Source organism: Paramormyrops kingsleyae, chromosome 10 (assembly GCF_048594095.1).
Source record: "Paramormyrops kingsleyae isolate MSU_618 chromosome 10, PKINGS_0.4, whole genome shotgun sequence".
In the NCBI taxonomy this organism is placed as follows: domain Eukaryota; kingdom Metazoa; phylum Chordata; class Actinopteri; order Osteoglossiformes; family Mormyridae; genus Paramormyrops; species Paramormyrops kingsleyae.
In genome coordinates, this window is record NC_132806.1 from 24,634,427 (window position 1) to 24,660,031 (window position 25,605).

The following is a 25,605-nucleotide window of genomic DNA, read 5'->3' on the forward strand; positions in this document are numbered from 1 at the left end:
GGATTTAGCACAAATTTTTGTGTGTGAAGCACAGCAGTGCCTAGCAAGTACATTCATTGGCCACTTCATTAGGTACAGCTGCTCGTGAAAGCAAATATCAGCCAGTCGTCAGCAACACAGTGTATCAGTCAGGAGCTTCAGTTAATGTTCACATCAAACACCTGAATGGGGAAGAAAGGAGATTTAAGAGACTTTTTAACGTGGTGTGGTTGTTTGTGCCAGCTGAGCTGGTATGAGTATTTCAGAAACTGCTGATCTACTGGGATTTTCACGCACAAGCTGGAGTTTACAGAGAATGGGCCGTAAAAGGAAAAAAACAGTGAGTGGCAGTTCTCTGTGCGAAAATCCCTTGTTGATAGCAGAGGTCAGAGATGAATGGCCAGACTGGTTCAGACTGATAGAAAGTCAACAGTAATTCAAATAACCACTCATTACAAACAAGGCATGCAGAAGAGCATCTCTGAATGCACAACATGTCAAACCTTGAAGTAGAGGGGCCACAGCTGCAGAAAACCACACCGGGTCCATTTAAATTGTGGTACCTTAAATCCGACAAGTTACCCGGATAAGCCAGTAACCCCGCTTTGTAGTACAGGCCACAGATCTCAATCCGATAGAGCACCTATTAGATGTGGTGGAACGGGAGATTCAGCCGACAAATCTGCAGTAACTGCGTGATGATATCATGTCAACATGGACCAAAGTCTCTGAATAATGTTTCGAGCACCTCTGCCACGAAAAATTAAGGCAGTTCTGGTGGCAAAAAGGGGTCCAACCCGGTACTAGCAAGGCATATCAAATAAATTGGCCAGTTTTGTATATGTGCCGTGTTACAATTGCGACAACAAACCAAAACATGATTCATTAATCCCCCCCCCGCGCGCACAATAACATTTTGTTTCTCTGTAATGACTCCAAATTAGCTACATCTGAGAGAATGCAACGTCCTAAATAGTCATCAAAAGAGTCAAAACCATCATTTATCGCCCATAAAACTACAAACCATATGCGTTAATTGAGATTTTAGGTATGAGATGGTAAGTAACTACAAATGGTGATGGTAAGGGGTCTTGATCGCAGAGTAAGTAAACAGTGAGTAATGCAGTGCGGGTTATGTAATTTTCCTGTAATCATTTTCAAAGCCGATGCGCCCCCTCTTGTGCACCTTCTGCGTTCACAGTCGGCGTGATGACTTCAGGTCTGCAAATATCCACTGCGATTAAAACCTCGCAGCTTTTTTTTATTCCCCCATGCAAAACACACCAGAAACACGTCTGTCTCACTCACAACACAGTCGGGTGTGTATGTCGCGTTTCTACCCCTCAAGCGGTCACGTTGCTGTATTTATTTCTGTTTTATTTTATTTTCCGGGTTTTTTGTTTTGCGCTGCTGGGATGGGGGGAAATCCTTAATTTACTGCGTCAGAGCTACGTCGGCATGTATTCAGTTTCCATGCTGTTCAGGTAATCTGCGGCGGCCATATTCACATCTATAGGGATATATCGGAGTCTCTCAATTTATAAGGAGCAGGGGCTGGGGGACGGGGTGACAGCGGCGCCCTACACGCTTCTACGAAGTCCGGGATACAAGCTATAAATTCACTCTTTGGTTGAAGAAGGAGGGCTTTTTTAACCCAGCCGGTTTGTGCAATGGAAAAAACTGCAGTGTGAAATAATGGACTAGTCTGATTGCACGATGCCTTTTTCCCAATCGCAAGATTGCTGGCACAAAATGGAGGTGCATACCGTTACTGGTGAGGTATGTAGCGATCGCATTAGTAACAATACGTCCCATTTTAAAAATGAGGTTCTGCTGATTGCCGCAACTTCTGTGCATTACTGTGTAATGGGGATGTTATGTGTAGCCTCTGTGTGTACGCGCATTTAAATCCGTCTCGGCACGAGTTGGCAAGCCTGGCCTGCGTAGTGCGGAGAAGTTTTATTTTCTTCTCTTTAATGTCCTTTTTGTATGATAAGTAATAGTCGGGGGATATTTGAAATACGTATGGTCGTATTGTCTCGGCCACTTTCTGTCAAGCTTATTTTTGCAACTGCGCGAACTGGTTGTGTGCTCCCTGTTGTGGATTTAATAAGTATCGTATTTCTAATAAATTCATAATGTACTGATGAAAATTTCACCTTCTATGCGATTATAATATAAGGCGTCATATATTTTATTTATGGTCCGATTGCACTGAAAGAAATAAGAACTGGTGATGACAATTAGATTGAGTAAATGCACTAATTGTTATATCGGGGGGAATCTTTCATGCCGTTGTGGATAGAAGAATCAAAGTTAAGTTTGCAGTTTCATTATAATCCGCTCAATATTATTAGGTTAAATGGTATTAGAAAGCCAAATGGCACTTCCATTGTGTTTTATTCACACCGTGCACATCTGTTATTTTCTGTTTTAACGCCGACATAGGATGCGGTCTCTTCATTATTTGCTTTTTTGTCCTTGAAAATATTTTGGATATAGTGCGAGGTTTGCGCCACCCAGAATGGGCAGGTGTAGCCGCGCGTGGTCCGGCTGGATGCCATCACGGAAAAGGGATCTGCGTTTTCACTCGTGGTTTAATTAATGTTACTGACTGACCCATCCCAGCATCCGCTGTTTTTTATGAACAAAACGACTGTAGGGATCTCTAGTTATTTCAATAAATTTATTAAAACATCTCGCCTGATCTTTCATTGGGGAGGTGGTGTTTAAAATCTGTGCTTTTATTCCTGTCTTTTTAAGTGCTGACCTTTAACTTTCCATTCAGTATTCGGCATTTGCGCCGTGGTTTTTGGGACACTGGACACTGTTCAACTTCTTTGCCATTCCAGCAACACTCCTTTAAGTTGTTCAATGAAACAGCCGCGTTTTGCTAAATTCCCGGCTGAAACGGGGTTAATAATGTGAAGTTGATCCGCGTATTCAGACAGGCCATTGTGCGCTGCTGCCGGTGCGGTTCTAGGGGCAGGGCAGAAATTCTCCGACGGAGGCCGTCCGGTCGCCGGCTCGCTGGCCGTCGGCTCCGGTTCGTTTGAACGCCGCCTCTCCGCTCCGGTTTCTGCTGACGAGACAAAGGGCTGCGTGCTGACACGGAACAGGGGGGGGGGCACGACAATGAGCCGGTTCACGGTCCCTCGACGGTGGCTCAGAGGCCCAAAGGTCGGCATTGTCCGCACCTCGCAGCCCCCCCCCCACCCCCCGTCCCATACGGAGAAGAGCTCGTGGGAGCACAAAGGATCCGCAGAAACTTAACGAGACTAAAGCATTTGGTTGTAGCGAAAAAGAACTATAAATAAAATAAGAGGAAATTTGTTTGCCAGATGACTTGCAGGAAGATTTAGAGAATGCCCCCCCTTGCTAAGAGCCCCTCCCCGCAGTAATGCTCTCTCGTCCCTTGCAGTTTCAGACCGCACCGGCCGGCTCCTCTCCCGCTCCGCGCTCTCCGCACTCCGCGGCCGGCGAGGGGGCGCCGCCTTCTGCCACCGAGCCGGCTGGCCGCTGACACATCCTGGCCGTCAGTGTGGACGTGAGTCAGGGGTGCTGTGTAGGTTTGAGGAACGGTAGCTGCGAAAGCGCCATTACTCATGTGGTGAGAAGCAGCCTTCTGCTGTTAGGTTAGATTTTTTTAAAATATATATTTTTGTCTAATTCTGCAAGTGTATGTTTCTTCCGGGAAGATAACTGTACCAGCTTAATATAGGCATATATGTATAAATATGATCATTTCCTTTCTGATCTTATTGGAGTCTATTATGTTTTGCAGAGGATTGTAAGTTATTGTCTTCGTATTTAGACATGTGCTGCTACCGGATGGTATCTGCATGTCTAAGAAATTAACTGAATGGCAGTGATATGAAAAATAAAATAGGTATAGACATATATTAAATCATTAATATGGAGTGTTATTGGGGAAATTAGGGAACTTTATTACGTTTATTGATTTAAAAAAAATATACGTCATAGATATATTCAAAAGATATATTGCATTTAAAATAACAAATGTTTAAATTCCTTGTACAAGATTCGTTTGACCCATTATGAAAGGCTTGTGTTAGAGGGAAAATGGCTTTGTGTGATATGTTGGCTAAAACAGTAAAGCTGTCCAGCCCTCCTGCACCACCCCCCACCCCCCAGGACTCCTGATAAACGCTATGAGTCATCCTGTCTCTGTACCAGGCAGAATACTTTAAATTGATTGGCGGAGTAATATTGTAAAATGGTTCAAAGCGGAATCGGGGTGAAAAACATAAACCAGAGCGTGTCCGGAAGATTCTCTCCCTCGCACATCCTGCGAGGCTGGTGAGTAATTGTTGGAGACCACGGGGCGAAGGTATGAGCTGTGAAGGAGGTGGTGGAGGTGTTGGTGGGCGTCTGCATAGAACCCTGCTTGATTGTACCGTAGTGTGCGAGTCGGAAATGTGGATTGGGATTGACGGTGAAGGTCCACGAGCATGACCGCGGAAATCTGTAATTCTAATGTTAGGTTGTGGGAGTTTTTCCTGCCTGGCTCCTCTATCTTGTGTCTCCAGTAGCTTCGACCCAGTGATTTCTGGAAAAGAAATGATGATTCAGTAGATTAGAAATGGAGTGAGGCAATTGGACTCTGTCAGTACACCACCATCTTATCGGGGGTGTCCCCTACCTCGTACCTGCTGCTTTCTAGGCTGGATTCCAGACTCCCCACAAACCTATAATGCATAAGAGATTATGGAAGATGGATGGATGAAATAGCAGGACTTATGAATATGGTTTCGGCACTTTTCCTGTGTTTATATAGGTGAATATTTTTACAGTAGTCCAAAGCTCGCAAAAGGTATATTTTGGGATCAGTCATATAGACTTAGACGTGCCAAAAATGTGCCAAATATGTGAAAAAATGTGGATGTATGTGTAGCTCAGTAGTGAAGAGATTTGTGTCTGTGTGTGAGCTTGAGGGTTGAAATCTTGTGTCTGGCAGAGTTGTTATAAATCACGGCGTGTCCCCTGAGTGAGGTCCCCAACCCCAGCTGCTGTGGCATTGCTGGCTTGTCCTGCCCTCTGGCTCCAAGTTTTCCTGGCTTATACGCCACAAAGCTTCAGCTAGATATAAATAAAGAATATATAAAAATGTTCTTTCTAACATCCGTTTCAGGTGGAGAAGAATGCAGCAGTTCCCCTCGATGCTATTTATGTCCGGTGGGTGCTGAGGGAGTGGTACTGAAAGGCTTAGGGAACCGAGAGAGGTAGATCAGCGGAATCGCCAGAGCCCCGTCTGAACGTGCGCCCCGCATGCCGCTTCCGGAAGCTTCTCGGGCGGTAGGCCACAGAGTCGCCTGGGGAACGCACAGAGGAGACGCGGAGCGGGTCTTGTAGGAGTACAGCGTGAGGGATTTCAGAGGATACGTGGTCGTGAGAAATGTCAGCAGTCGAGGTTTTAGATGAAGGCACTACCAGCCTGAGCCTCGGAGACAGGATTTCGTTTATAAGCCCAGGGACCATCTGGAAGTTCTGAGCCTCGGTGAATTTCTGTGGGCCGATGCCGCAATGACATCCGTGCGGTCTTTTTTTAGGATGGCAGATCCGGTGCCTGAGCAGAACCGCGCTGGCTCCACCTGCCTGTTTCCGTGTGCAGGCGCTGTGAAGTCACCTAATGCATGCTACAGAGCTCTGGGGTCGGTCTCTTTTTTTTTTTTTTTGCGAGAGATGGTGGCGAGAGGTCTTGGGAGACGAAGACTGCATTCTTTCTCTAAAGGAAGTCTGAGTAGAGGCTGATGCTAGACATGTACAGTCTTGCTAACGCATTTATTGAAGCATGGAAGATTCTCGGGGCACGGGGGAAAAAATGCCGAGCAAGCCACCACACGGTGCACCAGTCCTCCTGGGGTCCGGCCTGAGGTGTCGGGATCTTTCTGGCTTCAGCTGCCCCAGGGTCCTGAAAGGCCCCCTTCGGCAAGGAGCCACCAGGCCTCCTCATCGCCAAACGAGCGAGACGTTATTAATTAATCTAAAAAGAACCAGCTTGAGGATGACGCCGGTGACATTTACACGCTGCTGCTTTTTTTAACTGCTCTGTTGCTCATCCTCTCCTGCCTCTTCCTGCTTGCCAGTACAGTTTTTTGGGGGGGGGAGGTGTTGGAGACTTGACTCACCAAAGGAGCGATGGCGCTCACTCGCGTGAGAGCAAACGGACAGGAAGTATAGACAGACGTGGGTGGGGTGGGGATGGACGTGGTCTTGATGTGCATCCCTGCTGTGTGGTGGAACTGGACTGTTAATGGGGGGGGGGGGTCCTTCCCAGACAGAGACAGGATGGAGTTGGGGTGAGGCGGGGGGGGGGGGATTGTGATTTAGGGAATAAGGAAGAGCTGTGGTTTGAGCTGAATGCCTGATAGTCCACCAGGGCTCCTACTCAGGATGTAAGGCTCGCTTTCCTTTTTCCTCTTCCAGCTGACTCTGGTCGCAACGTCGACGTTATGCGCGATGTCACATGCGCTTGTGTCTCTGTCTGTGTGTCTGTGCGTATATAAACATACAGTTTACTCAGCCTGTTTTGGGCGCATGTATCAAAAGCTAGAATTTCATGTAACACACAAAGTTGCCTTGTATCAAAATATCAAAACACCTATAAAGTGTGTGTGTGTGTGTGTGTGTGTGTGTGTGTGTGTGTGTGTGTGTGTGTGTGTGTGTGTGTGTGTGTGTGTGTGTGTGTGTGTGTGTGTGTGTGTGTGTGTGTGTGGTATAAGGGAGGGGTTCTGACTGGGGTGGTGATCTTTCACATTATCACCCAAAACAATACGATTATTGTGTGTGTTTATCTTGAGTTTTACTAGCTGTTTGGTAACAGGGTGAGTTAGATGGTAATAAAGTCTTGCATTTGCCCCCAAATCTGTACCTTTTTTAGTGTATTCTGGGTGTACAGGGTTCCAGAGCAGTGACAGGTTCATGCTGTTAACCTGCTTAGGGGTACGAGCCACTTTTGCCGGTCAAAAATGAATTATTTGAAGAATGGAATTTTCCACATGGAGTTTGATCCATAGGTGATTCTAGATCCCATTTTGGATAAATCATTAAAAAAAATGTACGTTTGTCATTTGCTTGAATTTACACACCAAACACACAGTATCCGATGTGATGACTTTGGCTTGTGTACTGTATGGGTGGCACGAGCGTGTGTGCGTGTGTGCGTGTGCGTGTGTGTGTGTGTGTGTGTGTGTGTGTGTGTGTGTGTGTGTGTGTGTGTGTGTGTGTGTGTGTGTGTGTGTGTGTGTGTGTGTGTGTGTGTGTGTGTCGAAGGACCCTAAGCTGTCCCCTCCTCACGTGTGGGCACATGACCGCCTGAACTCTGGTGACCCTGACCTTCAGACGCATCCTGTAGCCTCTCGCACCGCGACTCTGCCGCGGTCACAGCTGGCTCCCCTGCCTCTGCCTCAACACCCCCAGGCGAGGTATTTTAATTGCCCCATTTAACCGGCGCGTAAAAATATTTTACCCCTCTGAGCATTCGATGTGCGTCATGAGAAAACGAAAGTATGCGATAAAATGGTAAGCTACACAAATGCTTAGCATTCCCATGTTATATTAATTATTAAAAGGTGGAAAAATATCAATAATTTACAGATCAGCTTCCCACAAGCTTTCCCTGTCCGGTCCTCGGCGACTCAGTCGGCCCATGTTTTTGCTCCCTCCGAGCTCCCTGCCAGACAGTCCACATTTTTGCTCCCTCATGATGGTTTAGGATGCTGTTCAAATTCCGTAATCGGCAGAGTGATTTCACTGCCCCTTAACCCCCAGTTGCTGCGGGGATCGACTAACCCTGCTTTATCTGGAAATTTAAATGTTTCTCTGCTATGTAAATGTATTATTTTCTTAACCTCCCCCCCTCCCGCTATGGTACATGCCGTCCTGTGTCCGTTGACACACCCCTGTGATATTTTCGTAGGTGAATGGGCACCCAGTCATGGACGAGCCGATGGAGGAGGGAGACCCTCTCCCACACTGTGTGAGTACACAAGCGAGCACCTCGACACCCCCCCCCCCCCCCCCCCCGTGGCCTGGGTGCGTCATCACTGCTGTAGGTTAACGGAAGGGCATCCCGCTGTCTCTCCAGTTTTACATCTGAACCCTGCAGTCTAAACAGCCAGTTTTCCAGCTAGAAGAGGGTGACTGCTGACCTTTGACCTGGCAGGGTGACATCACTGACCACACCCACCCCATCTCACAGCTGGGCGAAGTCTAGCAGCTGTTGATTTTTGTGTGTGAAAAGATCAGTGTGTGGCTCTTACTTCCAGCCAATTTCTCAAGTCTAAAGGCAGCAAGTTCTTTTATCTGACATCATCTGTCTTGTTTTATTATTGAGTTTGACTTGCAAAAACATCAGTGTTACGAGTAAACGAACAGTCATCAGGTACCCCCGTTTCAATGTTCCTCCAATCATGTGGCTGCAGCTGGATGAGGACCAAGCATGCAGTTAGGACCAAGAAGCTCAGGTGCCATGCATGTGTTAGGACGTGTATAACCCAAGTGACTTTTGGATGTAGTGTGGTGTCAGATGTGGTGGTTCCAGCATCAAGTGAACAAAAAATGTAACGCACTGTCAGGGGCAGTAAAAAAAATAACATAGAAATCGGGAGAAGTAGAAGGAGCAGAGTGCAGAAAAGCTTCTCCGAATACACACCTCATCTGTGCTTGAAGCAGCTTCATAGACGAAAATGGGTCCTTCCTGCTACAGCATAGTTGTAGGTAATAAAATGGCCACTGAATGTGTATATAGTTCATCATCCTCACCTTTGCAAAGTGGCTCTTTGACGGTGCTGCTGTTGCCCCTGAACACTGGGCTGGACTCTCAGGGAGAGGCTGTGTCACACTCCCCCTTCACCACGAGCTGGATGTCAGTCAGCCTTTGGGATCTGTCTGCCCTCTGTGCTGCCGTATGTAACACCCCCCCCCCCCCCCCCCCACCGCGGTACGTGCCCCACTGCTGCCGGTGCCGGCGGGTGATTCCAGCACTCGCGCACCGTGTGCCCGACCTACACCCAGCTAAGCTGATTAGTGAGTCTTTGAAGACCAGGGCTCCGCCGCGGCTGCGGCTTGCTCCCCCAGCAGCAACATATCTGCCTGTGATTAATAATGCAGGCAGTCTGTATGCACCCCCCCGTACTGTCCGTGGGGCTGTGACCTCCAGCCAGGTCCTCGGTCAGGTTCCAGACTCCCCGTCGCTCTTCCTCTCGGTCCTCGTCAGGAGGATTTATTTGTCATTTTATTTATTTTATCAGACTGTTCACCTCCGGATCCGGTACAGGGAAGTTATACAACAGAAGGGGGGAGGAGCAGCTTGTGTTTAAAGACGGGTTATTGGCTGTGCCGTTTCCCCCAGATGGAAATACTTCTGTCCCACTGATTGGTTACGAAATCCATCCATATGTCCATCTTCCAACCTCTTATCTAGTAGATGGTCGTGATTGGCTGTGAAGATGCTCTGTTCTGGGCATTCTGTTTGCATGTGAAACTTTGAGGCGCGTGTGTATCTGTATATTCTGGAAAAAGGCTTACTGTGGCTTTGGGACCTCCCTCTCCAGGAAGAAGGTGCCTACAAGGAGATCCCCATCACTCACCATGTAAAGGAAGGTTGCGAGAAAGCTGACCCGTCCCAGTTCGAGCTGCTGAAGGTCCTGGGTCAGGGCTCCTTCGGGAAGGTGGGTCTCTGTCGTCTGCAAGACGGTTTGATACCTCTGAAGGAATACCTTCATTAAGCAAAGCGATATATCAAGCTGCACTGTCGAATTCTTGAATCTGATTGGTCAGAAGAGTGTTAATTTTCGATAATCGCACATGTAGCGCCTACAAGGCGAATCACAATAGTAAAACAATGCATGGTTGTAATCTTTAATTGTAAATAAAGTTGTTTGAAATTGCAGCCATAGAACACAATTTAAAAGTAATGGAAACTAGGCAAAAATTTTAATCATTAGCGTATGAAGGAAATTCTACTGATAAATGCATTTTCAGCTCATAAATGTAAAAATAAGGTTGTTGGATAGAAATGTATGTCAAATGTGGAGTAGACCTGGTATAGACTGGTATACGCTAATGTACCCTATAAGCCAGATTTAATATCTTCTGCTAGTCAGGGGAGATTATGGTTCATGCAGCTTCACAGCTGGCCATGAATTAAGCTTAGTACTGTAATGACAGGGCAGTGGAATGTCAGTGGAATCAAACCTGCAACCTTGTGGCAACAGAGGCAGTTCCTGATCCGCAAACCAACTTGCTCTCGGCCACTCTGCTGGTACCTCACTGACACACCTTCAGTGCCGACTTCAGCTATTTTTCTGCCAATTAAACCCTGAGACAATGGCGCTACAGTGATTAGCATGCCCTTGGCCTGTTCTCAGCCCCACTGTCCACGCACCCATTTATGGCAGGGAAATGTGTGGACCAGCACTTGGAGTTATGCAAACTATGCAGCTCAGCACGTGTTAGCACGTTAGCTTCATCACACGCTCTCCCAGGACCTCCACATTAAACCAATACGGACAGAGAAGCTTTTGCAAACCTTGTTAGTTGCCATGCTAATTCATGCTAGCTGCGCTAACTCATCTCTCAGTGTTTCGTTACGTCACATCGATCGCCCCTTAACGTTAAATGTCGTGGTTTCTTCAGAAGTATGAGGACGGTGAATGGACACACGCCGAGGCTGGATTTTGACATTTCGCACGAGATCAATAGCAGCCGAATAACTACTTACCACGTCATTGCATGCGAGTTACCGAATAGCAAAAGTGCGGGGTGTGTATTGCAAAGGAGCCCTCAGCGTGACTGAGATTCTGTGAAGGTGTATGAAGAGAGTGAAAATGATTTATCGAGTGGTTTTCCTTGTCCTCCTCAGGTATTCCTTGTCCGGAAGATGGTGGGACCAGATGCCGGGCAGCTATATGCCATGAAAGTATTGAAAAAAGCTTCTTTGAAAGGTGAAGTTTGGGCGGCAGTGGTTCTTCTGTATGCATTGTTGTAAGAAACATGACGGATTAATGACGATGAACATTTCGACAAGTTTGATGCAACCGTTCCTCCTTTAGAGACTACCTTGTTTGCCATTAACAAGTAGCATATAGCATTAGCCATTAGCAAATGAAGGATGAAAGAAATTGCTTATGACTTTACTTCAGCCTTCCATACTTATAGTCGTGGTCATGCCTTGTCTACCGTGATTTTTCACGTATGGAGCTCTTCCACTGCCACCCAGAACCACACGGTACCGCGAACTTTCCATCGTAATTATTTGAGCTGTACCCAAACCATACCTGCACTGACACGGCCCTGCTTACTGCCTGAGCTGAAAGCATGACCAAACCAAGCTGATTGCGTCACCACCATCTGATTGGTTGGAATGCAAGGAGATACCAGTGATCTGCATCGATATGCATGGATTATATAGGAAAAAAGGGCATATTCTGTATATTATTTATTATATGTAGTATCGCACGTCGCAATATATTGATGCATTACTGATAACTTGCAACTTGAAAATTTCCAGCCACCTGCTTAAAAAACGTGCTAGAGAACAGCTGGACAGAGCGGATTCCTAATGCAAAATTATGCAAGCAAATGCGAATTCCGTTAGCATTTGGCGCTAACATTAGGCAGTAATTCTCACAGACTTGCTGGCGTAAATTAGGGCTGCACAATATCACATCACGCATGTGCAACAATCACCAGGGCTTTAGATGGGTGTAAACATTTGTCCAGATGCTGGCTGTTCTGTGCTATACAGAAGCTTGCTTATGCCCACAATTTGGTAATCAGAGAAGTAGTGCCCCTAAAATATTAACGAGAAGCGTATCATGACACCCAAAGTTAGTAATCTGTATAAATAAGATGTATCTTTATGTTTAACAAATGTGTCTTTAAATGTGTAAATGTGACTTTATACTGCAAAACGTACCACCACACCACCGACGTCTTTTTACGTTGTTTATCCACAATACTTGCTCTTTCTAAAGATGTCGTGGCTGCTGAGCTGTCCCTTTCTTCACCGCCACTTCAGTGCTTATTCTTTCCATGATTTACCAAAACAATAGCATGTGGTGCGCTCTGCTAACCGGACTTAATAAACAGCAATCTGCATAAATTCTGCATATCTTTATAAGCTTTGTGTCACAATACGCATCTATTTTAGGTATACTACTAATCTGCTTACCAAATTGTGGGCGCAAGTAAACATTTGTATAGTACCAAGAAGCCGGCATCCAAAGTCCTGGTGATTATTGCATATGCCCCAAATAATTGCGATCTCGTGCAGCCCTAGCGCGTCAATAGTAAATTAGCATCTTTTCAGTTTTACGTCACTGTTGCTCCCCAAACCTGGTGACGCATTTACCGAGCCGACCCTTTTTCTGTTTTTGCTTGGGAAAACCAAAGCGAGCCAGAACTGCACTGTACCTAGTCTCCCTTCGCGGTTTGGCTCTTCTACAACTCTATACCAGTGGAAAAGCATCATTAACGACCATTTGCTTTAATGACCTGGTCATTGGAATGGGATTCAGATCTTGGTTTTTTAGATCACCACAAATATAGCTGCTTTCTCATATTTGCACTTATATACTCCTTTACAAGTTATTGTAATGTCACTGTCACATGGTGTACCTACTGGGTGATGGATACTGGTCAGAATAATATGGCTTCACATCAATAACAGTCTTCTGATTTTTGTGGACTTCTCCAAACTGTACCCATGTAAAACAGGAAAGTCAGTAACAGTTTCCGCATTTCCTCTTTGAGCCTGCATGTCGTATGATGGTTGGAGCTCATGTTTCCAGTGCTTAGCCCTATCATCAGATATATTGACTGCGACTCGTTTCCCCCCCCCCCCCTTTCTTAAGTGAGGGACCGTGTTCGCACCAAGATGGAGCGGGACATTCTGGTGGAGGTCAATCACCCCTTCATTGTGAAGCTACACTATGGTGAGTTGAGTCACATGACCCCTCCCTCATCCAGTCATTGCTTTTGGGGGGAGTTGAGGGGTGGAGTCTGCATCCAAGCCTCTGGCCCTCAGCTTTTTAGATGCTGGATCTCTCTGAACAGGTTCCAAACAGGTCATCGGTTAGCGTGATCGCCCCCCCACCCCCCCCATCTCACAAGGCACTAACCTTCTGCTCCCTCCCTGTGCTCCGCAGCCTTTCAGACTGAAGGGAAGCTGTACTTAATACTGGATTTTCTCAAGGGCGGGGATGTCTTTACCCGCTTATCCAAAGAGGTAAGCTGACCTTTCTCTTGATCGCCCCCCCCCCCATCCCCCCCCGGCAAACATACACACATACAGGCCTATATAAGTCAAGAGAAACATCCATCCCGTCAGCAGTCAGCGGGGGGGGACCTAGTGCCCATCTGTTGCTCTCCGCTTATCATATACGTGAAGGTGTCGCATCCCCGAGCTGCATAGAGATTCTCAGCTTCGTGCACCACGGGGAAGCAAAGGCCGTGGCTGTTTCGGTTTAGATGCCAAGGTGTTCCGTGAAAGTGTCGGAAATTAAACGCACCTTTGACCATGCCAGCCTGCTCTCGCCGTGAGCATCAAAGCACCGTGTAATATACGCTAACCGTTCCTGCATGACGTAGCCGGTATAGAAGACGACGATGCTGTGCAAACCATTGCATGCCTGACCTTGCAATTATAAGTAAAAAATCTCACTATTGCTCTTACTAATTTTGCCCCCCCCCCCTTGTCCCTCTGCTAGTGTGGTTTTCCCCCCCCCCCCCTTGCTGTTGATGATGACTATGATGCTGTCTTGTTTGTCTGCGAACAGAGATCAGAGGGTAAATCTGTCCAGTTCTTATCAGGTTATGTTTACAGAGGAGGATGTGAAATTCTACCTTGCAGAGCTGACCCTTGCGTTGGACCATCTTCACAACCTAGGCATTGTTTACAGAGACCTGAAGCCTGAAAAGTAACGTATCCGCTTCCCTTTGTCCCTTAATCTCCCAAGATCCCCCCCGCCCCCTCCCCGCCCCGCCAGTAACCTAGGCAACGGTCTCCATGGGAGACGCATAGACAAGACTTTCCGGAGACCCCAAGTTTTTGCCCCAAGATTGCCAGTGAGGATGTCCATACAGTGTACCTCTCCTGTGCGTGCTGAGGTGTAGTGTTACTGATGCCAGTGAATGTAGAGATTTTCTAAGCTTTCAAAGCTGTGAAACCCTCTGACATACATGAACTACCCATAATGCTTAGAGACAGTGTGTGATTCTCTATCAGTAAATCTGCCTGCAGTTTCCCTGTTTACTCCTTAGTCACATTGAATTATACATGTTTTAAGTTTCATATACAGCCTTGATCTTGATCCAATTGGGTCTGTACCGAGTACTGTAGGTCAGAACCAGTTACCAGCGATGTCCCAGATAACGTTTCCGCTTTTACTGTTGATGTGCATTTTGTGGGAAAATATTTTGTGTACCTGTATTGGAGAATGTGATTTTAATTTTCAGCATTTTGCTTGATGAAGCTGGACATATCAAGCTAACAGGTACTTATTTGCTCCTCCTCCTCCGTTTGTTTACGTTGTCGTGCTGTTGTCATGGAAACGGCTTCCTTCGCGACGCCTCGTTTTGTGTGCTCGCTCTCACCGGGATTAGCTTTTTCCGTGCGACTCCATTGTAAATTTTGTGAACGCGGCTGTGCACGCGGGCCATCAGTCGTCAGACGTGCGGAAAGAGAGCGGCCCCGGGTGCCAAGGTGGCACCCCGTTTCACATGCTCTGCCGAGCCGCGAGAATGGAAAGCGGAAAGTGCGTGGGACCCCTTGGCGACGCTTGCTCTTGTAATATGTCCTGTCTGCAGCCGTGTAGCGTAACTGTGGTCACGTGGGCCTTGCGTTTCTAAAACGACCAGCAGATATCTAGAGCCAAACCAGGCCACTTCTGCATTAAAAGCTTCTTGTTTACGTCGCGGTCATTATCACGCTTTAGATGTCTGCCCCTGGTTGATGTTGTCTGCACGTCTCTGACCTGTCATTGCTTCTGTGCAGACTTTGGGCTCAGTAAAGAGTCGGTAGATCAAGATAAGAAAGCCTACTCTTTCTGTGGCACTGTGGAGTATATGGCCCCTGAGGTGGTCAACAGAAGAGGACACACCCAAAGTGCTGATTGGTGGTCCCTCGGAGTTCTCATGGTACGTCTGGCCGCTGAACCCCCCCACTTCTGCTTCACATCGGAAGAAATGAAGCTGGGTTTGTTTTTGCAAGCCTAATATGGTTTGCCGTTATTTACATCATAGCAATGCACAATACACTGGAATATCCTTAACATTTCGAAAGCAGAAGACAAACTATGTGTATTCAGCGCCACCACACACACCTTTGCTCGCTCTTGGGAGTTTAACTTGCACAGAAATGTTCTGAGGGCAGGACGAAAAATGCATTTGGTTCAGAGGGATAATCAATCAGATTGTATAGGAGGTGGGTCCAAGTGACTAGAGGAGGCAGGACCAAGGTGTCTGGTGGGCACCACTGTGGGCAGTGGTGGCTTAATGGTTAGGGAAGCACACTTATTACTGAAAGATTGCAGGTTCGATTCCTCGACCAGCAAGGCACCACTGAGCCTGAGAGGTACCCTGAGCAAGGTACCGCACCCAAGCACTGCTCCCCGGGCGCTGAATTAGCTGCCCCCTGCTATGTCACGACATCACATATGGGTTAAATGCAGAGGACACATTTCGTTGTTGTTGTTTTGTTGCGGTGCGTCAACAATGACCACTGATCACTAAATTCTATTTGCTTGAACCCACCTCCTCTACAATCCGATTGGTTATCCCTCTGAACCAATCACTTTTTGTTCTGCCCTGAGAACTTTTTTTGCGTAAGTTAAACTCCCACAAGCCCTTTGCTACCCAGCTGTAATCCTTCCGCTCCTCTTGCACCTCTGGAGTTGCCAGTTTTAGTTTGCCGCTTTCACATGGTCCTCAGAGCATGAATGTGCCGTCGCTGTTTCTGCTGGACATTTCTCACAGTCCGCATTTGCTTTTCCCTGTTCCCCCAGTTTGAAATGCTAACTGGAACGTTACCGTTCCAAGGGAAAGACCGCAACGAGACCATGAACATGATCCTCAAGTAAGTTAGGCTGCCGTCTAATCCTCTGATCCTCGGCTCGGTAATGCGGTATAACCTCCATCTCCCTCTTATAAGCTCCCTCGTCTGCTGTCACTGGATACCTAAATAAAATGGACACAAGTATTAAAACCGTATATACTGTTTACACATCCCAGCTTCCGCATGCAAATCCTCCATCTGGGCCAGACAGGCACCCTTTCTTTATTCGGGGATATTTCCTGAGTACTAACGGCACTGTGAAAAATGAATCTGAACGCTGGAGATGATCTGCGCTGTTTTTATTTAAGAGTAACAGGCGCAGAGTCTCCGGATGACTGTCTTGCGCCGATCCCGTTCTTAGCGGAAAGTCGGATAATTGTCGCGGTGATGTCTCCCATCTGGCCCCTACCACAGAGCCAAGCTGGGAATGCCGCAGTTTTTGAGCACCGAAGCACAGAGCCTCTTAAGAATGCTGTTCAAGAGGAACCCAGCGAATCGCTTAGGTATGCCGGCCCGCTCTGCTCTCCTTGTAAGGCCTGCCGAAACTCCTACTCTTCAGCAGTCCTGGTGAGGGGGGGGCACCTCAGCTGTGCTTCTCCTCCTCCTCATCCTCCTTCGCATGACAGTCCAGGGGGAGTTTGTGCTTCTGTGCCAAAACTGCGAAGCTGTCCTGCAGATCACCTCTACACCCATCCCCAGTTTCTGCCTGCTTCTCTGTGGAATATTTTAGTCACCCCCCCCACCCCAGCCAAAAACAGACAATGTGTATGCTTAAATATGCACCTCTGTGTGACAGTTTTCTCCAGCAGGGTGAGCTCTTTATAGATTATTATTGTTGTTGTTGTTATATTGTATTATTAGTAGTAGTGTTGTTTATATTATTATTATTATTAGTATTCTTAGTATTGTTTATGATATCATTTTTTATTTTTTAATAGGAGCTGGTCCTGATGGCGTGGAGGAGATCAAAAGACACCCCTTCTTTTCCACCGTAGACTGGAACGTAAGTGGGATTTGGTGGGGGTGTGGGGAGGGGCTTGTATCACATACCCCCGCTGTCGCTCTAATGAGCAGGCCCCAGGAACACAGGGTGCCCCGTGCGGGAAATGTAGCTCGTCCGCTCGGGTTTGAGCAGAAACCCTGGGCAGCGAAGCGTATGGCCCAGAGCGAGAGCGCCAGCGGCTGCTGCCCACCCGCCCGCCTCCCCGAGCGGGTGCCGGGGGCACCAGCTGGCCGGGCCGCGGGCCAGCTCCGACCGCGCACTGCTAATGGGCCCCGCGAGCGGCCTTTAGACGCGAGCGGCACTCGCTGGAGCGTGAAGCCGAGACAAGCCGCCCCTGCCGAGAGGACAAGGTTAATCCGCCTGTCCCGCCGGCCGCTCCGCCGCCCGGGAGACGCCCGCACCGAGTAAGCCGCTCGCCCCCGAAGCCGCGTCTCCCCCCGGCCAAAGTAGAGAGCGCTGACCCCGCGTCGGTGTCGGTTTAGGGCAGCACGGGGGCCGAGGCTGTGTGGGGGATGCAGACTAACAAACGGTGGGGGTGCTGGCCCTGTGCCCGCTGCAGTGTGCCCCGAGTGATCGATGGAAGGCTGTTTGTTGGCAGGGTAATTAGCTCTCTGTGTCTAACAGCAGACACTGGCAACTGGCATCTCCTGTCTGCCCGCCTGCCCCGTTTCTATCTCTGTCTGTGTGTCTCTCTCTCTCGCTCTCTCTCTCTCACTTCCTCTCTCTGTCCCCCTGTCTTACTCCTGTTTCTGCCTGTCCCTCTCAATTTCTCTCTCCTTTCTCTCTCTCTCTCTCGTTTCCCCTCTGTCCCCCGCCTCACCCCTCTCTCTATCTGTCTGTCTCTCTCGTTTTCATTCTCGCCGTTTATCTCTGCCCCCCACCCCCCACCAAAGGAGCTGTACAGGAGAGAGATCCAGCCTCCATTCAAACCGGCCTCAGGGAAGCCGGATGACACATTCTGCTTCGACCCAGAGTTCACCGCCAAGACTCCCAAAGGTGGGGGTGGGAAGGTGGCGGTGGGGGGGGGATGGTTGGGGTGCAGGGGACGTGCCATTCTTCTAGAGAAACCCTTAGAGCAACAACTCTAACAACAGTGCCACCTTGTGACCACTCATGGCTAAACACCCCTGTCTGACCCTGTTGGTGTCTGCAGATTCCCCGGGCGTGCCCCCCAGTGCCAATGCTCACCAGCTCTTCAAAGGCTTCAGCTTCGTGGCCCCCCCCTCCATGGACGAAAGCAAGCCGGCCCCCCCCGTCAGCATCCTCCCCGTCATGCAGGTAGGCCGCCTCAACGTGACTCACCCCTTTCTCGGTGCACCACCCCCTTTACTACACCAGGGGGCGCACTCCCAGGGGGGCCAGCTCCAGTCCTTGAAATCCCCCTGAAAGTCACTTTGGATCCATGGCTGCTAATGGTATTAATATTAATATTAATATTAATATGTAAAGTCACAGCTGTGAGTCCTTGGTCTCTGTGTAACTAGTGTCCTGCCTATGAAAGGAGCTTCATGTCCGGTACCGGGGATGAAATGGACCACCTCCCTACATGCTAACATCCCCCCCCCCCCCCCAAATCGGGTTCTCCCTGCAGCAGATGCACGGAGGTTCTACTCAGTTCTTGGAGGCATATGAGCTGAAAGAGGATATTGGTGTCGGTTCCTACTCCATCTGCAAGCGCTGCGTCCACCGGATCACCGGAACGGAGTTCGCCGTCAAGGTACCGTCAGGAGCCCCTGTTCGGGTCTGCCGGTTCCGGCTCTCCCCACATCTGGCTGCTGCTTTTCTTTTTCTACAGTATCTCCAAGTCTTGATGAATTAATCATGTTTCTGAAAAGTGTTCTGACTCTTAACTGTATCTGTACAGTGTGAATTACACATCGAGTGTGTTTATTTTAATGGCCAGCAGAGGGCAGCACAGTACCACTTTTCTGATGCCTCCACACGATCACCGTCACGTCATGGTTGGCATACAGGAAGATTTGCTTTGAGGACAGAATTGCTCATTCTGATTCTCTCCTTCAGTTTATTTGTTTATTTGTTTGCTTGTTTGTTCATCTTTTGTAGATAATAGACAAAAGTAAGAGAGACCCATCAGAGGAGATCGAGATCCTCATGCGATATGGTCAACATCCCAACATAATCACGCTAAAAGATGTAAGTTAACTGCTGTTTTCCTTTCGAAACAACATTTGAAAGGCACATGTAAAGTATGTAACGGAACTGGCCCATTCATAGGCCACAGGACCTACAAGCTTGAACGCATTAGCTCATCATGGGTGGGTGATGCTCATCGGTTAGCACATCCACCTGGAGAAGTCCAGCAGGTCCTCCAGGCTGTGGCAGTAGCCGTGCACTCGGCCAGCTTTGCGTATGAGTGGTGGTGGTGGGTGTGGCTTAGCCTGGTCTCCATGGTAACGCACCCCCCCCCCCCAATTTCCTGGCAGGTATACGACGAAGGTCGTTTCGTGTACCTGGTGACAGAGCTGATGAAAGGCGGAGAGCTGCTGGACAGGATCCTCAGGCAGAAGTGCTTCTCCGAGCGGGAGGCCAGTGCTGTGCTGTACACCATCGCCAAGACCGTGGACTACCTGCATTGCCAGGGGGTGCGGCTGGGGGAGAGGGTGGAGGGGGGAGGCTGGGGTGGAGGGGGAGGTTGAAGGAGAGGTGGGGTCTGGGGTTTAGGGTGGAGATGGGAGGGGGAAGGGTAAGCTGTAAGGTGTCACATGATGCCACCCTCCCTGCAGGTGGTCCACCGAGACCTGAAGCCCAGCAACATCCTGTACATGGACGATTCGGGGAACCCCGACTCCATCCGCATCTGCGACTTCGGCTTCGCCAAGCAGCTGAGGGGGGAGAACGGCCTGCTGCTGACACCCTGCTACACGGCCAACTTCGTGGCCCCTGAGGTGCGGGGGGGGGGGGGGTGGGGGGTAAAGCCGTAACGAGGTGCACCTCGCTCTGAGAGCCTGGGGGGGGGGGGGGTGTCTGTTAAAAGCAGGTGCGCAGCGAGCAGCTGCGGGAATTTGGAGCGCGTCTGAAATAAATGTCACCGGCAAGAGGCGTGATGTGACCTTTTACGTCCATTAGGCGCTCGGTGATTAAAAGTGCGCGTTAACGCTGCTGATGCTCTAAGGTCCTCGGTACACAGACGCTGTGGCTTTATAACGTGGTTCTGATCCTAACCGCCTTCCGTTTTGCTCGCAGGTCCTGATGCGGCAGGGTTACGACGCCGCCTGTGACATCTGGAGTCTCGGGGTGCTGCTGTACACCATGCTGGCGGGGTGAGCGCGACACGTAGCCCCGCACGTAGGGGGCGCTCTGACCTACCATATATGGGCGGAGTGACGTTTGCAGCTGTTAGGCTTCCATCTGGATTCGCACCACGCTGCCCACCCAAACCAGCCTCCCACCCCGTTTCCATGACGAATACCCCTCGTTTATAAATAAGCGGGAATCATTTCCAACCGCGTCAGCGATTGGCTGTGCGGCCGCAGCGTGCGTCTTGGTGGACGAGCGTGATGGAAGGAGCCCTCGGAGCGGAGCCTTTGATCCGTGTGCTGGATTGTCTCGCCAAATATTAAAGCCGTCGCTTTTTATTGTGGGTCAGGAAGAAGAGAGAGAGAGAGACGTCTCTCCCACATATGGCGAATTATTATATGATAACTAATTAGACCGACCTCCCGTTTCAGGAAGGATCTTGCATTCTGCCAGGATCAGGTCGTTACTGTTGTCAGGTAATAGTGGGAACAGTGGGAACTTGGTAAAAATACAGCTTCTCTGTGTGATTCTGCGGTGGAGACTGTAACTATTCAGCCAGATATGCTGAGCAAACTGAGTGTATGTGATGCTTATTCGCTTCCTTTAATTTAGGTCCTACTGGCACTAAACGGGGCATCTCGGTGGGTAGCGGCACACCTTCCGGGTGGAAGGCTTATATCCTGCCACCGCTGTGGGTGGAGTTTTGCATGTGTCACATGTTCAGAAACATCCAATTAGGTTGTAAATGGTCTGTAGTGTATGATTACGTGAGTATGCGGCCTTTGATGCAGTGGTATAACCCTGCTTAGTGCTGTCTGGGATAAACCCCAGACAGCACCCCCCCGCCACCCTGACCCTGACAGGGATGGATGGTACTACACTGTGTTCAGTAGTTGCCGGATCTTAAGTACTGTTAAGCAGAGGGAATGCGTGCAGGAAGTGTGGACACTGACACTATGCACACACCCAGGTTTTTAAAGGGTAGATGGTTTAGGAAATTGTCGTCTTCCGTGCTTGATACATATGTTTTGATGCATTTTGATCCTCAGTTCCAAAAGCAGAGAAAATGAGAGTGGTGTTAATTGCAGTTCAGAGGTGTAATTGTGGCAAAGATGTGACTGTGGATTTCTGTGAATGAGTCACATCTGGTTCACTTGTGTATAGTGGTGTCAACCCCCCCCCCGGGTTTGCTGCCCAGCAGTGACAGTCGTGTCACTCCTCCACCCGGAACTTTGCTACATGGTGCCATGCTGTCTCCTCATGCAAAGTGGGTGGGAGGTCAATGAGCGGTGTGTCATGTGTGCCCCCTAGTGGCAGATGAGGAGAGCAGCGCAGGGCAGGCACTGGGGAGAAGCTCTGGGAACAGAATGAAGACCATCAGGGAGAATCTAAAGCCTTAACTGTCCTGGGTCCTGAGCTCAAAATGCAGCAGTTTCACCGTCCATCATTTCCCTCTTGTCAGTCGGCAGGAATTGCTACCGGCAGTTAAAATAAGAGGCACAACCCGCATTATACACAACGACGATGGCTGTTAATGAACTGCAGCGTAAGGACATCAGTAGTTAATCACAATTGTGCATGATGCTTTTAAACCCCTTAAAAATAATCTTTTCACATTCCTCACTGGGAGCTCGTGAAATGTTAAGAATTGGAATCCGATTTCACTTTATTGGCCAGCCTGCAACTTCATAAAGTGCAATTTTTGTCCTTCCAGTATTGGTGCATGTATTCACAAACAACATAGAAAGTAAATTTAAGAAATTAAAAATGTAAGTAAAATAGCTTTAAGTATCAGCAATAGTACTCCATATCATTACAAATCATAGCCAGTGATTAACTGGTGAATGTTAGGCGTTCACCAGTTAAGGCCGGGTTTTTAGCTAAAAGGTCGGCAAAAACCAGTTAGCTCAATGATTGACCCCGTCCTCACGCCTGCTCCGAAATCCGCTCATTCATATTGCGTCGGTTCCCGCGTGAGCTCACCGGCGCCCTCTCGCCTGAAGGTACACCCCCTTCGCCAACGGCCCCAATGACACCCCCGAAGAGATCCTGCAGCGAATCGGCAGCGGGAAGTTCTCCCTCACTGGAGGCAACTGGGAGGGCGTGTCCGACACCTCCAAAGTATGTCCCGGACACCGTGCGCCATCTATAGTAAACATGCAGATGCACCCTCGCTAATCATAATTTGCATCACAAATACATATTACGTAGGTTTGACCTGTACATGCACCTTCCTGAGTTACAATTTATATGCACTCAGTGGGATTCAAACCCACAACTTTTGCATTATTAGCACAGCGCTCTACTTGTTGAGCTAAGGAGTGTATTATAATGTCTAAGCTCAATAAAACTCAAAAACATTTAATCTTATGCTGTGCAGCTGTTTCCACAAGACCTGTTTTTGGGGACGTCTTTCCCAGAAAAGTGCCAGGAAGTCATCTTGGTGACTCATATCCTTGCAGTGACACACAGGCGCGTTTGGTTGACTCCTGTTACTGAGTGGTGTCCCCCTTATCCGTGTGTCCTACGTCCAGGACCTGCTGTCCCACATGCTGCATGTGGACCCTCACCAGCGCTATTCCGCGGAGCAGGTCCTCAAACATCCCTGGATCTCCTGCCGCGACCAGCTGCCTCACTTCCAGCTGACGAGGCACGATGCACCGCACCTGGTCAAGGCAAGTGTGCTGTCCGGGGGTGTCTGAACCGCACCCTGTGTCACTGGGGGTCTGGACCAGTGCTGTAGGAGGGGGGAGGGGGCTTGCTTAAAGAGCTTAGGAAGCTGGTGCCACTTCAGGCTCAACTGGGGAAGGTGACATTATAAGTGGTGTCGTGACCCTTGTGTGTTTCCGGGTACCAGGCCACGACTGCATAACAGCCACAAGTTTTTATGAATAAATAACCAGGATCAGACACTATAACCACAACCGTAAGGGACTTTGAAGTGAGCTAGTGCCAAAACCGTGGGCAAAACACTTGACGATTAACAAGTGAAGCGAATTTGTCAACCTCTAAAAACAAACAGGATCTCCCAAGACCCCTTTGTAAATAAACACACGTGGGACGTTTTGGTGTCAGATGCCGTGTGTCTTCTGTGGCCTGTTACATTTACTCATTTGCTCCACACTTTCATCTAATGCGATGTATGACTGAAGAAATTTTGAGGTGAGTCAGCAGCTAGTTTGGTTAAGGATCTTTGTTTACTCTGTCAGCAGTGGGGTTCAAACCAATATTCTTCTGGACCTAAGCACATGACCCTTAACCCACTGAGCTACGCATATTACCTTTGTAATGGTGCCTGAAATGTACAGGGCACTCGTGTTGAGCAGTGGAGTGACACTGTGTGCCTGTGTTTGCCTGTCTGTGTGTGCCTGTGTTTGCCTGTCTGTGTGTGCCTGTGTTTGCCTGTCTGTGTGTGCCTGTGTTTGTCTGTCTGTGTGTGCCTGTGTTTGCCTGTCTGTGTGTGCCTGTGTTTGTCTGTCTGTGTGTGCCTGTGTTTGCCTGTCTGTGTGTGCCTGTGTTTGTCTGTCTGTGTGTGCCTGTGTTTGCCTGTCTGTGTGTGCCTGTGTTTGTCTGTCTGTGTGTGCCTGTGTTTGCCTGTCTGTGTTTGCCTGTCTGTGTTTGCCTGTCTGTGTTTGCCTGTCTGTGTTTGCCTGTCTGTGTGTGCCTGTCTGTGCCTGTCTGTGTGTGCCTGTCTGTGTGTGCCTGTCTGTGTGTGCCTGTCTGTGTTTGCCTGTCTGTGTGTGCCTGTGTTTGCCTGTCTGTGTGTGTTTGCGCCGTACAGGGAGCTATGGCCGCCACATACTCTGCGCTGAACCACAAGTCGGGGCAGCCCGTCCTGGAGCCGGTGGCCGCTTCCAGTCTGGCCCAGCGGAGGAGCATGAAGAAGCTCACCTCCACCGACCTATAGTGACCTTCCTGACTCTGCCACTGCAACCAGCCACCCCCCCCCCCCCCATTCCAGCCCTCATCCTTCCAGACCCCCACAAAACCTGCACTGACATCAGGGAGGCTGCCTGTCCAATCAGGGCCCAGGGAAATTTGAATAAATCCTAATAACATATATGTTTGTGTACGTGATCTGACAAGCATCCTTGGTGATGTATATAAATATACAGTATATATATTTTTAAATTATTTATTCATCCTATTAGAACTCAGCGCTCCCTCGCACAAGCTGAGGTAAAACACCAGCTCTCTCTCTCACACACGCAAACACACACATACCCCCGTCCTCAATTCACTGTGACCGGCCGACCCAAAGCTGCTTTAGTGAACTGTGCATCACGTTTTCGTCCGAGCGACGATCCGCTCCTCCTTTCCCCGGGCCATCGGTCCGTGCTCAGAGACGCCGACACCCCTTTATCTTTCATCTCCGGGAAAGGCTGACGCTCCTGGGAGGAGCGTTATAACTTGGCCACTTCGGAAGCGGCATCGGCGCTGGAGATCTGGCGTCGGACCGTGGCCTGGGACTAGTCAGAAATCGTTAAGTGTGAAATCACGTCTAGAGGTGCAGAAAGGAAAAAATAAATCGTTAAATTTACAGTGTTTCTAATTCAGAAGTCTGTGCCTGGCTTTTTTTTTTCGTTTGTGGGAAGTGGAGCTTTCTTTCAGTGCTCGGTTTAATAAAACACGTACTTATTTTTCATTTCACTGATTTTGTTTCCTGCGTTCAGCGCTTTCCAGAGTATTGCTCTTTAAGATCAGTGTTTTTTGGACCACTCTACTCGTTTTTCTCGCTTTCCTTCTTATTTTAAAAGCATCTTTTTCGATTGTATTCTTGGGCTGATTTAAATTGAACAAACATGCTTAACGAAAATGTTGCAACAGGTTAAAACGTAAAACCTTGTTGGTACAGTGTTAATTCTGACGGGTGGACTGTGGGTCTGTGAGTGGGGATGAACTGTCATGATTTTCTTCACCGACATTGTGGAAATTGTATCATACTGTATTTATTTCGTTTAGTTTTTACAAATATATTTTTCTTTGGAGGCCTGTATATATTGACATTAAAGATCATTATTGATGTGCCGCGTTTATGCCTTTCTGTGCCTCTGGCTGTGTTTGCCCAAGTGTGTGCGCATCTTTTAAGTTCTTTTCAGGAAATATTTACAAATTACGCAAGCAATAAATGCCTACAACCTGGACCAATTTGAGCAAGGGAATTGGGAAAACCCGTTTGACAAATTCTCCAGCAAAACCAGAATCTTGGACTAAAAAATGTTTTTCCCGAAGAACACTAGCTAAAACTTATGTGGATCCCTGTCACGATCACGTCTTTTAATTTGTG

The 25,605-nt window shown here is 48.6% G+C and overlaps 1 protein-coding gene across 6 annotated transcripts; it reads left to right on the top strand.

The window, feature by feature from the left end:
• Nucleotides 1-1,176: 1,176 nt before the first annotated feature.
• Nucleotides 1,177-25,341, top strand: rps6kal (ribosomal protein S6 kinase a, like). Of its 6 annotated transcripts, none has more exons than XM_072717568.1 (22): nucleotides 1,177-1,298; nucleotides 7,919-7,978; nucleotides 9,555-9,671; nucleotides 10,865-10,946; nucleotides 12,858-12,938; nucleotides 13,152-13,231; nucleotides 13,816-13,922; nucleotides 14,461-14,498; nucleotides 14,999-15,141; nucleotides 16,008-16,078; nucleotides 16,472-16,560; nucleotides 16,996-17,060; nucleotides 17,954-18,056; nucleotides 18,214-18,338; nucleotides 18,652-18,777; nucleotides 19,125-19,214; nucleotides 19,505-19,663; nucleotides 19,805-19,966; nucleotides 20,265-20,341; nucleotides 22,322-22,439; nucleotides 22,853-22,997; nucleotides 24,104-25,341. In XM_072717568.1, the coding sequence occupies exons 1-22, from the start codon at nucleotides 1,251-1,253 to the stop codon at nucleotides 24,223-24,225; spliced, it is 2,208 nt and encodes a 735-aa protein (XP_072573669.1). In that variant the 5' UTR covers nucleotides 1,177-1,250; the 3' UTR covers nucleotides 24,226-25,341. The 6 variants fall into 6 exon arrangements, with proteins under 6 accessions (XP_072573669.1, XP_072573668.1, XP_072573671.1 ...); XM_072717567.1 differs by lacking the exon at nucleotides 1,177-1,298 and adding an exon at nucleotides 1,307-1,758; XM_072717570.1 differs by lacking the exon at nucleotides 1,177-1,298 and adding an exon at nucleotides 3,394-3,526.
• The last annotated feature ends 264 nt before the right edge of the window (nucleotides 25,342-25,605 follow it).